Raw genomic sequence first — 15,748 nt, forward strand, 5'->3', positions numbered from 1 at the left:
ACCCTTAAATACTGAATTATCTTACCATTTATCACTTTTTGAATTATTTCTAGTAAGGCCTTAATCACGCTACTTCTGTTTGACATATTTTTCAGTTCCTTACATTCCCTCAAACCGGAAGCATGACAGCATTAAAGATGACTCTGAGGTATGTTGTAAAATTACTTTTGTAATTCAGTTCTATGCATTCCTAATCATACACCTTTTATGAAATAGCTAATTATATTTTGGCTGTTTTTACTGCTACCACTTAAATAAGAAGTCTGAATTTTCTTTCTGAAAATGCTTTTTAAAGCATTTTGTTGGATTTTTCTGATTTCTTCTATATACAGCTCTTGTCATCTGAGTCATGATGTGAGAGAGATGCTTTATTCCCTGCATTCACGCTGAAACAATGGTGTTTCAGCAGATTGTTTGGCTGTATAGGTTCTTACAGCATGTGGTGGCTTTGACATTATTGTCTGCCCTCTCTAATGGATGTACACCCCTTCTCACCCTAGGGCTACCTCTGCAGGCTAACATTAAGAGAGTTGGTTCAATCTGGTAGTACATTACCTATCCAGCTCTCTGGATAACTAATAATTTACAGAGAGCTCCTGTGGAAATACAAGTAAAGCACCATGTACTTAAACTATTTTTTTCAGCTTTTGTAGAGGTTCTGACACAATCTCTTCATACTGTTATTCCCTTAAAGCAGTTGAATTCTAAAGGATTTCAAGAAGCTGCTTTTAAAAATGCTTCTGGCATATTTGAATTAAATGCATTTTACAGAACTGTAGCAGCTGATTTGTTATCCTGCTTCTAAACAAACCTGTACCTTCTTTCCTCTACCTCCACTACAATACTTGTCACTACTATTAATTTACACTTGAGTAGTTCTTGCTCTTGGGTAAGTGACTGCCTTATTTTCCATCATGTGCCTTTAGAATTTGTCTCAAATTCAGAGATGCCAAGACATGAGTTGTTGTTGTCTGTAGTTTCTGCTATGGTAGTGCTCAAGTATACACTGTTTTAGTTTAAATTTTGATGGATGCTCTTCTGAATTACAGTGATCTGACTTTCCCATCTTGCTTTTGAGCTTTACTAAAATAATTTAAGGTGTCCTGCAAAGAGGATGTGGTATTCTGGTAGCTTTGTTGAATAGACTCTTTAAGCTCACAGCAATCTCTTCTAATAGCAGTCAATCCTAGATCAAGATCTTTATATAAATACTTGGTTCAGCAGAACACTGATCTGTCTGCAAGTACTGTAGCATGAGGTCAGATAAAAATAGGCAATAGAAGTATGTCAAAGCATGGTGAAATTTGGAAAGTCAAAATGTATTGTGTATATGAATCTTTAACTACTTAATCTGTAGTGTTATATCACATAATTGTTGCAGATAGTGAAGATCAAGTTTATCTTTTAGAATTTAAAAACAGCATTCTTTGTGATAGAATATTTTCTGCCAATTCTCACATTTCAGAATATAAAAGATGGTCTTTGCTCAGTGTGAAGTATAATTCTACATAGCCTGAAGTTTAAGAATGACTAAAATGTCACTTCTAAAAGCAACGCCTTCTGTTTTCCAGTAGGGAGTACTTACATGATTCATTGAACAACTAGAGCAAGAACAAGAGAACAAAACAAATACCAACAAAATATTTCTAAATAAGTTACTATCATCCAAATCTGTGTGACAGTGACAACAGCATGTAAACTCAGTGAGCTCTGCCCAGTGGTTAAAGACCTTTTGGCTGTGATAGATGCTAGAAAGAGAAGATGCTTTCATAACAGTTAACTACTTTTCTTTTTTTTTTAATACAGGATATCAAACCAGTCATTGATGGAATGGATGGGATTAAGATTTCTCAGGGGCTTGGGCTACAGGACTTTGATTTAATCAGAGTCATTGGACGTGGAAGCTATGCCAAAGTTCTTTTAGTTCGGTTAAAAAAGAATGATCAAATCTATGCGATGAAAGTAGTGAAAAAAGAATTGGTCCATGATGATGAGGTAAGTTTGTGTTAACTGCATTCATCTGCGTGCTTTAGAAATGTAGTGCTGTTTGACAAACATCATTCAAATAAGAAGGCAGCAGAAATCTTAAACAGTTCTGTCATAGGAGTTTTACTAGCTTTTGAAGTCATCTGTCACTAACTGTCTGCTTAAAGTGTAGCATCAAGATTAAATTTGAAATGTCTCTCATTTTAATAAAACTCTTAAATTTAGTGGAATGCATGTGAAGAATGTTCAAACAAGTGTGCTAATCTATACACTTATGTTCACTTAAAAGAAGACAGAATAGATGAAGCGAATCCCAGAGAAGAAGGAAGGGAGGTTTGAACCACCTGCAGTCCCACAGAGCTGGAACGTGCCACGTTAAATGAAGGAGTGGGGGATGGGTTCACAGCACACAGCCCTGCTCAGACAGTGCTCTGAGAGACCTTGCAGAGCAGTGCCATACGTTGTCAGGCTGCCAGCTTCAGTGGCACACTGCGGTGTGACATGCTTGTGCAGGAGTGGCAGCACGTATGAAGAGGGGTATGAACTGTGATACCAGAAGATATTGGAAGGATATGAATTTTTCTAGGCTTGATCCTGTTAATGTTAGCTTACTAATGTAGTACTAGTGTACTGTGTGTATGTACAAATATGATGAGCTTAGTTTGGGATCTCTTAAAGGAGAAATCATTTGTTAAAACAAGAAATGAACATGTTTTTTAAAAATTGAATTTAGGGTTCATATTTAGGCCCACATCTACCATTCTGAAATGTAACATCTTGAGGAGCATCTAAACACAAACCTTTCAGATTTGGTTTTGGTAACTGTTCTTTATTCACTTTGAGACTTCAGTTACTCAGCCAGACAGGTTGTCCTGGAGTTTAAGCCTTTGTTTCCCTTCATACAGTTCTTCACCAGTTGTTCTTGATAGGAAGGCCTGAATTCTCAGCATCTGTCTTGGTTGTCTCCAAATTGGCTGGAGAGCTGGAAGTATCTGTTTAGAAATAAGAATTCTTACTACTTGCATTCCTTGTTTGTTGGCAGGATACTTAATGTTCATAGAGCAGAGCATGATCTGTGTAATGTCTTGTATCTACTGCTAGAACCAGTTGTCCATGTTTTAATTTCTTGTAAGAAATTATAAGAAAAATGATGAAATGCTTAATTATGGATCTGAATTTTGGTATTTTGGTGCAAATACTTGTATCAGTCAAATTTTGTTACATTCTTATATTGTGTTGCAGTGTGTAGTCAGAACTTCTGTATTAAAGGCAGTCTGTGATACTACTGAGGGTGAACTCATTACATCTTGGTAACTTCATTGAGATAATTTCAAGTATCAGATGAGCAAATGAAGCTCAGTTATTTGAACCCACTGAATAATTAAGCTGAGGTGTTTCCTATTTCCCTCCAAATTTAGTGTTTTAGCCTTTCTTAAGGACATATGTAAGAACACTATATACAAGGGAGGTTAGATGTAAACAACTTATTTTCTGGGAATGTTCATGGTGGCTATTGGTAGAAGTTCTGATTGTTCAATTATTCTATTTCAGGATATTGATTGGGTACAGACAGAGAAACACGTGTTTGAACAGGCATCCAGCAACCCATTCCTAGTTGGTTTACATTCCTGCTTTCAAACAACAAGTCGGTAAGAAAGATCTGAAATCTTGTTTTGAAAACAGTAGTCATTGGACTGACTGCTTCTTGTAAAGGAAATATAACCACTGCCATGGCAGTTGGAGGACTTGGAGGGTTCCATTGGTTCACTAAAGCCAGTTCAGAGGGTGTAACTTAGTGCAGTGTGGAGCAAAATGCAGGGATTTCTAGCCCATAATATTAATCAAACACTGTTGTCTTTTGTACTGTTTATGACAATACTACAGTTTTCACAGCAAATAGTGGACAACTGAATGAAATGTCGTCTTCCTGTTTAGTCTGCCTCCTTCATTTTTATTTGCTTTCAAATAAAGGACGTCTCCTGCCTAATATGGGTCAAATAAGGATTCTTTTGGCCTCCTTCCCAATCTTAAGTAGTTGCTGTAACCATAAGAAATATGCAAGTCAGATTCAAGAGTGGAAGTGAAAATGGCTCAAATTGGAAAAATAGCAGTAGTTTTCTTCCTACTGAGAATTTGCTTGGAAGCCATTAATTCTATTATATACTTTCAGATTATTTCTTGTCATAGAGTATGTAAATGGAGGAGACCTTATGTTTCATATGCAACGGCAAAGAAAACTTCCTGAAGAACATGCAAGGTATTTTACTAATCCTGCTGTTGTGGTTTTCCTTCTGTTATTTCATGTTGTATGAGATGCTTTAGGAAGTTTATTCAATAAGAGAATATGAATAGCCAAGAGGAAACAGAAGGTTATTTTCAAAGATAAGAGTATTGTGCTGTAGTAAGAAATGCTAACTTTTTTAGATGTGATTTTTGATAATGAGCAAACTAATTCTGTGTATTTGTATTTACTGCTTCATGGTCAGTTAACATTTCTTTTATATGTTCAAAGATGATTAATAGAACTTAAAATTACATTTGCCATTTTAAAGGAATGGTTTTATGTTATGAATTCAATACCTTTGTGAACAAATGTAGCTTCTTTTTGGTATCCTGTTCATAGAGACAAACTGGTTTTGTACAGTCTTAAAGATTTTTCTCTTTTTCAGGTTTTATGCTGCTGAAATCTGTATTGCTCTGAACTTTCTACATGAAAGAGGCATAATCTACAGAGATTTAAAACTAGACAATGTTCTTTTAGATGCGGAGGGTCATATCAAATTAACAGATTATGGCATGTGCAAGGTAAAAATTTGCTTTGCTTTCTTTTTTTTGGTCACTCAGTAGTGTATTTCTCTGGTGAAGGGAAAACTGGCAGAAGTTACCATTTTGCTTAACACCAGTGTTACTGAGCCCAGAATTTGGTTGTGGAATAGCAACTTAATGCTGCAAAGTAACTAAAGCATAGGACCAGATTTGTAACTTCATGTTTTTTATGCTGATCATTTTGCAGGAGAGAAGTTGGCCTTGACTTAGTTAATTTCTAATTTCTAATGTTCAGTTTTCTACCTCCAAAGTAGAGATAAACTTCTAATTTTTAAAACTGCTCTATGTATGTAGGAAGGATTGGGCCCTGGTGACACTACGAGCACTTTCTGTGGAACACCAAATTACATTGCACCAGAAATCCTAAGGGGAGAAGAATATGGTAAGCTGAGACTGAGCAATTTGGTGTTATAACTGAGCACAAATCCAAGTTAGAGTCATAACTTTGTTCAAATACTGTTGTTACTGGATTTCTTCATTTTTGTGCCATTATATGTTGAAGATTTAAATGCATGTTGTACTGTATAAGTTTGCAAGAGAAAAACAACCTTTATCTTCAGAAGTCACTCATTTTGCCTAGTTTTAAATCCTGCTTTCCCAGAACAATGCAGTGTTACTGTATCAAAATCAATCCCCAACCCTTGATGCACTTGACATCCCGACTGCTGTTGTTCCCCAGGCAAGGTTATGGGATGCTGTGACAAAGTTCATTGTTTATGCAGAAGTCAAAACTATAATCTTAACCAGTGCTGTTGTTATAAACTGATCAGTAGGTTGGGTTGTGTATAGACACTACAAAATCTGCACGGGTTGCTTCTGTGGTCCAAATTCCTGTCAAGTTTCATCCATTGATACTGATGGTGTAGAACCAGACCATTAATTTTCACGTTATGAGAGAACCCTGAAATTTGAAGAGCAGCTTAAAATCTACTGTGTAAATATTGACAGGGTTCAGCGTGGACTGGTGGGCTCTTGGTGTATTGATGTTTGAAATGATGGCAGGAAGGTCTCCATTTGATATTATTACTGACAATCCAGACATGAACACTGAAGATTACCTCTTCCAAGGTATAGTTTTTTCTTCTATGATTTCTCTTGGGGGAGAAATAATTAACAGTTGCAGTAGGACACTTAGAATTGCTTTCTCTTTTCCTTTTCTCATCTCACACTGCTAGCAGGTCTACAGTATATGAAGTATTTGTAAGGTTTCATTCTAGGTATTTATTTTATTGAACTGTGATGAAATAGCCTGGAATTAGGAATCTTTCTACAGATGATAAAAGCATTCAAAGAACAGAAGTGAAGCCAACTAAAATTGTATGGAATTATGAATTATTGTTTAAAAGCAAACTTTTACATATGCTAAGGACACACAATCTTTTATTCCCTGTTTGTGCTACAAATAAAAAGATCATGTAGCTAACACTTTTTTCTGAATCTAGAAGTTCTGGTGCAGTAGTTTGTATTACTGTCACTCTTTATGTTCAAAAATTTGTTAATTTCAAAAACTACCATGTGTTCCTATTTTTCAAGTGGTAACACATCTGAACAATGTAGTGTTTGTATTGAAATAATGGTTGATGTAATAAAACAAAAAACCAAAACAATATTACTGTTTTTAAACCTTTAACAGTTATCCTTGAGAAGCCAATCCGGATTCCAAGGTTTCTTTCTGTCAAGGCCTCCCATGTGTTAAAAGGATTTTTAAACAAGGTAAATAACATTCTCTTATTTTTAGCATCTAATATCTGGAAGTCAGCTTCCTGTTGAAAGGAATACGGTTAAGAAGTTAATCTGCTTACTATTAAGAAAATCTATAAAACCTTGGCATCCTGTATGATTTAAAAAAGACCAACCAAACCACCACCACACACAACTTGTTAGTTCTGAAGGACTCCCACATCAGACTTGTTTCAAAAGCCTGCCCTTAGTTAGAAGTTATTGTAGACATTTATAAACTCTTATCTGTAATACGTAATGTTCATTGAATTAAGTTCATTGAAATCCATAGAATGATTATTATTCAAATGGGGGGGGAGGGGAAGAATATGAATTATGTTACTAAATCTAATTATTGTTGCCAGAAGTTGTAAAATACTTAAATAGAGCTTTTATATGAACTCAAAAGAGAATGAAGATGCTTTGGTAGCCATAGTATGTGCAGTTAACAGCTGTTTGTGTAGTAGTGGAGAATGCTGGTGACATAGATGGGGTTGTGACAAAAATGGGCTGTAACTGACTCAATATGTAACAGTGTGTTTCTGTGTTTTTTGCAGGATCCCAAGGAAAGGCTTGGTTGTCAGCCACAAACAGGGTTTTCTGATATCAAGTCTCACACGTTTTTCCGCAGCATAGACTGGGATCTGGTAAAATAATTACTTCTGTTTGTACCTTCAGAAGGAACATCTTGTTAGTTTCTTGTCAATTTACCCAGCGTAGATGCGAGGTGCCTGCAGTTGTACTCTTCTGGTGGTCATTTCACACAGACCTAACAGAGAAAGGCAGTGTGTATTAGCAAGCAGTGCTTAATTTCCCTAATTAGAAACCTTTCTACCTCAAAGCGAGGGAAGATTGGTATTTAACTGAATGAACAGGTGAAGTGCCACAGAACCAGTTAATGCACAGCCATGGGAGGTGAGATGCTTCACATGCACAAGCATTTCTAGTCTATACATTAAAAAAAAAAAAAAAAATTCCCTACTTTTTCTACTTTTTAAAATGAATAGGTAACAGTGAAGTAACATTTATGGCAGAATTGGATTGCATCTTCAAAAAAAAAAAAGTGGTGTGAAAGTTTTGTAGCTATTTGAAATGATTCTCTGATTACTACTTGTTTTTCTCTATACCTGGTGTTACAGTGGAAATGTTTAGCTTAGGATGGAGCAGACAGCGTGCATGTCTGTAGGTTTGGATGCATAAATATTTATTAAAGCTAGTTTTATAAAAGCTTCTGTTACTCGGTAACAGTCTCTGCTTCTCAGAAAATCACCATAGGAACTGCATTGTTGCATTTATTGACACAGCCAAAAAGAAGTCAGGAACTCTTCTTCACCAGCATTTTTAGTACTTCAGTTGAACTTTGGGAATATTGAGAATATATGCATGTATTCTTTTCATAGTCCTGGGAAATCTCCACAAAATATAGAAACAGGCAAGGAGCAGTGCCTGTAATAATGTGAAAGAGGTTCAGACAAGAACCATATGACTGTTGCTTTCAGGCCTGCTGTTCAGACATTCAGAGAAGACATTCTCACTACATTAAGAGCCAGTGTTTCGAAATACCTGCCGTTCACAGAGCGATTTGTACCGTAATTACAAGGATGTCTGCTTCTGTCACAGACATGGCTCGTTCTGTGTTCTCCTTTTACCTACGTGCTGTGTTCCATTATGTTAGCTACCCAGTGGTAGCTATAATGCAACTTGACTGCAGTTTGTGTTAGAATATAAATGCCGTGCACTGCAGGGTTTCTGTTTTGCAGAGTTTTTCTGAGAGGTGCAGAAGACTCTTGGATTTGTTGTCTTTATTTGTATAAATACTACTTAATTGGAACTGTTACTTCTTGATCATCAGACGTGCTGAGTTTACTTGAATTCTGGTTTTCTACCTACTTTTGGTTGAAAGCCTTGGTATTAAATATCTACTAATAAAAAATTGGGGTGGATTTCTGTACAATTTTGCAAGATAATTAGGACAGCACTGCTTAGGAGGATCTAAGATGTCAGGAAAAAACTAAGCTATGCTTCTAGTATTGGGAAATGTATTTAGGATATGTATTTAGGAATGTTAGGATAACATGTAAAACCTCTGTAAGCATTGTTTTCAGTCTTGGTCATCTGAGTTGTGTGTGATGTGGTTATGGACATACATTAGATTACTCGCTCTGTATGTGGGATGGTTTAATGGCATTTGAGGAAACACCAACACCTTTCTAATTGTTTCAGCACAAAGTACCTATTTTTACAGTTTTACAATTTATCCATGACACATTAAGAAAGTGCTTCAAAACCATGGCTACTGCTGGCTGTGTGCAGAAACAGTAATGGTTACTTTTTGAACAGTAGCATCAACTCATCACTTACATTGTCTTAGTAGATTGTGGTGATGGTAGCTTGGCTGGCTTTTTTGTTTTGTGTATTTTAACAGAATAAACATCTTAGGGTTATAGTGTTGGGGTTGGTGCTACTGAAAATTAGAACAAATTGAGTCTCTGTTGCTCTGACTTGAAGGTTAAGGGCTACTTCAAGTCATTTATTCTGTTCAAGTGTTGCAGTTCATCTGGTATGTTTCCCTTCTAAATACAGCCAATAGCTTTTCCATACTTGTTTGCTTATACTTTTTAATTGCAAGTTTTACCTGTTAGCTGTAGATTTCCAGTCAAGCGTTCATCAGAGTCTCTAGAGATGCAAATCTAAACTGCAATTGTAGTTCAGATGTTTTCATTTGATTGGTGGTGTATCAGGAGCATTAAGTAGACTAGATTAGTCTCCTGTAATTGCACACAAATGCTGTTCCTCAGGAAGAGAAGTAAATACACTGTCCTAACTCTTGTATTGCAGCATTCTGCATCTGTGTAGGAGTTTTTCCAGTCTTGACTACTCTGTACCAAGTTGGAACAGAAAGCTTAAATGGCTGAATTATTTTTAGATCTCTATTTTTAAATGTGGAGCACTAACTATATTGGTGTTCACTGCTTAACTTATTATAAGTTATACTTAAGTATTTTGACATTTCTCTCAAATGGCATTTAGTATCATTGAATTTGTAGGCTGCTTATGCTGGTAATTATGGAAAAGGTTACAAAAATAGGAATGCATTTCTGGTCTCAGTATAATTCACGTCAGTGTGGCTTCTTGTTGTTTGTGTTGCTTCAAAACATCCAAAGACCTTCAATTTTTCCTTGTGAAACCTATAAAATACGTAGGAATAAGATTCTGGAAGCCAACACACTCTGTATAAACTTCTGTTTTACATGGGAGAAGTCAGTGTTTGCAATTTGAATTATTTTAAAGTGGCAGTAATTTATATATGATCTGTGAGGCAAAGAGGAACCTGAAGTCAAAAGGTTATGAGAGGATTTTCTGGGAGATGTGAAACTCTACTTAATTTCAGAATACAGTGACATAATACATTTCAGCTCTCAAGTCCATGTTACTGTTTTTGATGAGCAGGCAGCAGAGAGGCCTCCTTACGTGCAGTTTCAGTTGATAACATGTGGACATCATGGGTGTAATGACTGTAGTGAGAAACCTCTTCAAAAGAATACTACTGAAACGAATCATGGAACGGATAGAAACATAGAATGCTATTTAATATGGAATACAACTACCTAAGACTGTTCAAGTCCTGTAAGAGAACCTACAAGCCTTGGTGTAGAAAACGTTTCCCTTCCCTCGGTGTGCTTCAGCCATCCATCCTGATTTGTGAAGAGGCTGGAGCCAGGGAGAAAGCTGAGTGTATCACAGAATATTATTGCTGTGAAAACAAAATTCAGTTTTTCAATCTTCATACAGAAATATAGATTAAAACAATCTTATTGCTTTGTCATGTAATGCTGTTGTCACTGAGGATGCTGCATGAGAACAAACTGTGCTTTTTGATTTTCCATTGGTGTCGTTAGTTCTGTTCCAAGGGGAGCTTTGAATGTTGATTTTGTATCTGATATTTCTCTAGAGGAACGGTGACCTCCAGTGGCCAGCAAGGCTTAACCCAAAGTGTATGTACCAGTAGGCCATAACAGATCAGAATAATGATCAAGTCTGGTAGCCTGTCTCTATCAAAGCCATTACCAGAAGCTTCAGAGGAAGGTAAAAATGGTTCCAACTGCTCATAGCCTACAATGTTTCTCATACAGATAAATAACTTCCTTCTAATTTGTGTATTGGTCACTTTTATGCCCTGTAGCATGAGTAGTAACACAGAGCATATAGATGTATACTCAATTAGTGGTTAGGAAGTTACCTGTAACATAATGCTTTTTACCACAGTTCTTAAGTACTAACTTCTGTGGTGATAAATTCCTTAACAGAACAGGGGGAAAGTAATTGGAGTATATTTAATTTAAAGAAAAACTACCTCCACAGTTCAGAGACGGCAGGAAGAATTCATTTAGCCAGAACTTAACTCTGAAACAACTAGAGATTTATTCTTTAATCAGCTGCATGCCTGTTAGCATTCTACCCAACAAGAAAATTTTCAGTGATAATTTAACTATGGATCATAATATAAGCTAAGTACTTACCCTGCCACTGAGTGTCTTGTCCCCAGTTCTGCTCCATCTTGCCCCATCTCAATTACAAGGGGATCCATGCAGAAAGTTTTGTACCTCTCATTTGATACAGCTGAGGTTGTTCTTGTATGTTTTTCCAAAGCATATAACTGGAATGCTGGTCCTGTTTCAAGTTCTGTAATTTCTGCTTAGATGACCCATTAAGGAAACCCAGGGTGAGTGATAAACATAGTGTGTTAGTACTGAAGTCTGCATTTATTTACCCTTTGTTCTTCCAATTAAAATGTAATCCAGTAATGTTAAATGGGAAAACCACTGTGAAGTGTATCATACGTGGAAAATCTCTGCTGTTATGAGGCTATTTCAGACAACTATGAACACACAGACAATATAGCTGTAAAGCTGTACTCTGAAAGTAGTAATGCCAACAAATGTTGTAAGTATCCACAGAGGATGTTAAGATAGATGTGCGCCAACGCTGAAGAATAGTATTATCACAATTTCTTTTGCATTCTTACCCCAGAATCCTTTCTGACACTTCCTTCTGCAGGCAAGGTAATGACTTCAGTCCATTTCTAGATGCCAGTTCTGTGATGTGTACACAGAGCCTCTTTGAATTAAAGGAGCTTTGAACAAAAGCAGCATGCCAATGAAGCAAACATTTGGTAGAATTGCCATCTTCGGTGATCATAAATAGAAGAACACCGATAAGATATGGTTATCTGTTATGTTTAACAGTTCTGGTTATAGCTAACTTGTAAATTGGCAGTTTAGGGGCAAATGAACAACTTCAGTTTTGTTAATGCTCGGTAACATCTCTGAAATGTTGCTGCAAGAATTGTTTTTACAAAATAGATGAAATTTACTGACATCCATAAATCATTAGCGATGGATGGAGGAGCTCGTTTCATGAAGCAAGATGTGCTTCACTCAGCGCACTGAACTGTCACTTTCATCACTTGCTATCCCTGGCTTTGTAATTAGCACACTGCTTATCCTTTTGAAGTTGGCTTTCTAATGAAACAACATTTTCTCAGTGTGATGTGTGGTTAACAAATGCCACAGTGTGATCATAAAATAAAATCAGAGCATGGGACCTGATAGCAGTATTACTGGTTTTTAATAGAAGAGTTGGGAGATTCAAGTGAATATTTAAAAGAATAAACTCTGTCTCTCAAGAGTGGCTTCCCAGACAGAGTTTAGCTGTTAACTACCTCTATTTCCTGGCTAAATGAGCTGAGGTGAACACAGATCGTGGGGGAGAGGTGGAGGAAGGGCTGGGTTTGGAAGAACTCTGGCAAAGCTGTGGTTGGTGACGTGTGGGGTTTAGAAGGGCCAGAACTTGAGAGTTGCTTTTTCCTGAGGTACTGATCTGGGTTGGTCTCAGATCATTGCAGTAGCTTCCTCAAAGACAGACCTAACAGCAGTGTAATGTCAGGTAACCTTTAGAGTATGTAGGAAAACTTCATCACATGTTTGTATTAATGTGAGCTAATTTGTATGATACTTTTGTACCTGGTGCATTTGATAATTAAGCTCATCAGTTCTCATCATGGTGAATCTGCCTATGAAGATTTTTGCTATCTCTGTTGTTAATAGGTAGAATCACTTACTTAGAATGAAAGGTACTCTTCATTTTTATTTTTTTGTTTACTTATTAACATTTCTAATTAGTGAGGCATTAGAAATGTGTAGATGTTCCACACTTTCTAAAATGTTACACCTTTTCATGCATCGTTTTTCTCTAGCATAAATGCTTTCTTTGTTACCTTTGCATTGCATCCCTAAATTATGTATTTGTTTCAATTTAAGGCATAGCCTCAGCATATCAACTGTAGGTGTTAGGATTTGGTTACCTTCCCATGAAATGTGTGTTTGCAGGACAGACCTGAAATAACATCACAAGACGTTAATGATGTGACCTCCTTGAAATGCCATGGATGCTTAGAACAACGTGTTGGAAACATCCACTGCCCTGGCTGTGTGTGCACAATGCACTTCAGTTCACACCATGTTTTGATGATTTAAGTTCTTGCCTTTGGTGTTAAGTGGTATCATTTACCTTGCTGATTTCCCAGAATGTAATGCTTTGGAGTAGCTTGTTTGCTCGTGTGGAGGAATTGAGCCGTAGCACTGACTTGGCTGCTGCTTGGGCTGTGCCTTATGTAGGAATTAGAATGAGTGTTTGCCACGTGGTAGAACTGGAAAGAGGGGCAGCTAATGCTGTCTTGTTTACAGCATTTTGTGTTTAAGTGTGAATGGAAACCTATGTAATTGTGTTTTTTCCTTTTTCCTCTCTCATGAAGCAGTGAGAGCACTTTCTGTCACTGTAGTTACTTTAGATTGTACTGTCAGATATCAAGTCATGATGAAAAGAATTCTAGTCACAAATATTTGATGTATAACAACTTAAAGAACCATGGAAGAAGTATACAAATCCATTAGAACTGTTTATAGACAATCCTACGAAAACTTGATTTATTAAAGCTTAGGATGCTTATTACTCTCAGTGCTTCAACTGGGAGAATTTCTACATGACTTCCGTTGTATTACTGTGGTGGTGTTATTTTGCATTTGAGGCAATATGTGATGTAGTTGGCAAGGTCTTGCAGCATCTCACTGCGGTTGGCAGCTGGCTCACAAAGCAGGGTAGATGTGTGTGGGCATCCACTTGCTTTTGGAAGTCAAAACAGCCATCCATAACTTTCCCCTTGGAACAAGCTAAACAAGGGGGAATTCTTGTTTTTAACTGCTGTGGATAGATTTCAACACATCACAATCTGTCAGCAGCTCCTGTGTGACTCAGAGCTGTGATAAGAGCAATCTTACAACTCTGGATGATAGCAGGGATTTGCCTTAATAAATAAACTATAGCTTCTGGTGAGCACACCACTGCTGCAGCACATGAGAAAAGTTCTTAATGATTACAGCAGCATTATTTGAATCAAAAGTGTTTTTTTCACATGTTTTGGCAGTCCTTACTATGGCAGATAAATAGTGGCTTTGTGTTCTCATAGCAGGAAGTATTGTATGTAAATACACTTAAAGTTGCATTTTAATTGCAAAATAAATTTCTGGGTTGCTTTAGCTATTATGATAGCTCTTGCTTTTAACAACTAGCCATTGATGGGGATGTTAGTAAATACTGCTTACAGTTTTGTTCTGTGCTGGAACTAACATTAACCAGTAAGACTAGATATCTTGATGTAAATGCCTTTGCAAGAGGCAGCTTTAGAGAATCTTATAGAGGGGGAAAACCAGAGAGATTCTGGGGAGGCTTTTTGGCTTGAACGGAAAGCTTCTGCAATGTGTTGTCAATTTTAAATCTTGAACCAGATTTACAGAGCAACAGGTTTTTTTCTTAATTTGTATGGTGAGAGACTTGAGAAACAGCTTTTCTATTATTAAAGTTTTAAGATAATTTCTGATTATTTCTCCAGTTGTAATCCTTTTGCTGCATTTTAAATCCAGAAGCATGTACAATTTAGTGTCAGTCTATTAGAAAAAACTTACAGACACGTTTGTACCTTCCACTAGTATTAAAATGTATAACTGTAGCGACTTTCAAGCTAATTTATGTTATTTCTAGGAAATTTACAAATACTGAGTATCTCTAACTTTTTTTCCTCTCCCATTGTGTTTTTTCCTAGCTGGAAAAGAAGCAAACAACCCCTCCATTTCAGCCTCAGATCACAGATGATTATGGTTTGGACAACTTTGATACGCAGTTCACCAGTGAACCTGTGCAGCTAACCCCAGATGATGAGTAAGCTTTCTTTTTCCCTGCATACAGTTGTACATTAAATTTATTTTATATTATAAAAGCTGTTTTCTCATAGTGATCTTTAAATATGTACTTAGCTTTAGTACATAGTCAATGTCTTCAAATATTCTACAACTTACTTTACTTTCTATATATTAGAAAATTGCTCATAATCCCTTAAGTTGGTCAGAACACCTCATTAATTTACTGTTGAGCACGTGCTTGCTCAACATCAAAATTTAGTTCTAACCCAGGCAGTTTGAATCTTAGATTGTCCAAACGCTACTAAAGTAACTGTACACAGTTTGGGGTGTTCACAGAAGTGCTAAGCTCAAGTTGGAAGCTTGGCTGAATAGACAAGGGGAAGCTCTGTGCAGTACGGGGGAAAACATCAGAAGAAACATTCTTGTAGCTGTCACTTGTGTGTGAAGCATTTAGTGCACGGTGCTGTTTTGCCACAAGTACAGTGAAGCTATTTGCTGCTCATCTGGCATTTTGGTGCAGAACAAAAGTGAATCAGGAAATGTTGAGCTTTCCCAAAAACAGACAATACTGAAATTGCAGTGCAGCAAGAATTTTTTTCAGGTGAGCTTTACTGTGAGAGAGCAGGAAAGCTTTGCTTCTACTTCATACGCTTGCTGTTTATTTTCAGTATTTTTAATTTCCTCTGCTTGCTTTCTCCTTATTAGGCTGTAGACTATTCTGCATCTGTTTTCCAAACACTTGCAGCCTGCTGCCTTGTTCACTGTATTCATGTTTGAAGAAAACCAATTTGTTGTGTTCCAGGGCTATAACTGAATTCTGCAGAGCTGGTTAATGAAAGCCCAGATCAATCTGTGGCTCTTTTTCGGTGCCTAATAAAGCTGATTCTGAAGTACTGCTTTTGGAACTGGGCATTTAGTAATGGATTTACGATTTCTAATTTATCAGATACTGCTTGAAGTGC

General features: G+C 36.8%; 1 protein-coding gene across 2 annotated transcripts in view; it reads left to right on the forward strand.

Moving 5' to 3' along the window:
• The window catches only part of PRKCZ (protein kinase C zeta), a 42,677-nt gene that overhangs the window by 23,865 nt on the left and 3,064 nt on the right, over window positions 1–15,748 (forward strand). For both annotated transcript variants that reach the window (XM_090123161.1, XM_031613385.2), the window contains exons 9-18: window positions 96–148; window positions 1,807–1,995; window positions 3,538–3,635; window positions 4,157–4,243; window positions 4,656–4,791; window positions 5,107–5,194; window positions 5,761–5,880; window positions 6,446–6,525; window positions 7,089–7,178; window positions 14,690–14,805. In XM_090123161.1, the coding sequence (XP_089979287.1) occupies window positions 96–148; window positions 1,807–1,995; window positions 3,538–3,635; window positions 4,157–4,243; window positions 4,656–4,791; window positions 5,107–5,194; window positions 5,761–5,880; window positions 6,446–6,525; window positions 7,089–7,178; window positions 14,690–14,805 (1,057 nt within the window). The remainder of the gene's footprint in view (window positions 1–95; window positions 149–1,806; window positions 1,996–3,537; window positions 3,636–4,156; window positions 4,244–4,655; window positions 4,792–5,106; window positions 5,195–5,760; window positions 5,881–6,445; window positions 6,526–7,088; window positions 7,179–14,689; window positions 14,806–15,748) is intronic.

The sequence above is a fragment of the Phasianus colchicus genome, chromosome 22, assembly GCF_987193195.1.
Source record: "Phasianus colchicus chromosome 22, bPhaCol1.hap1.1, whole genome shotgun sequence".
NCBI classification, from domain to species: Eukaryota; Metazoa; Chordata; class Aves; order Galliformes; family Phasianidae; genus Phasianus; species Phasianus colchicus.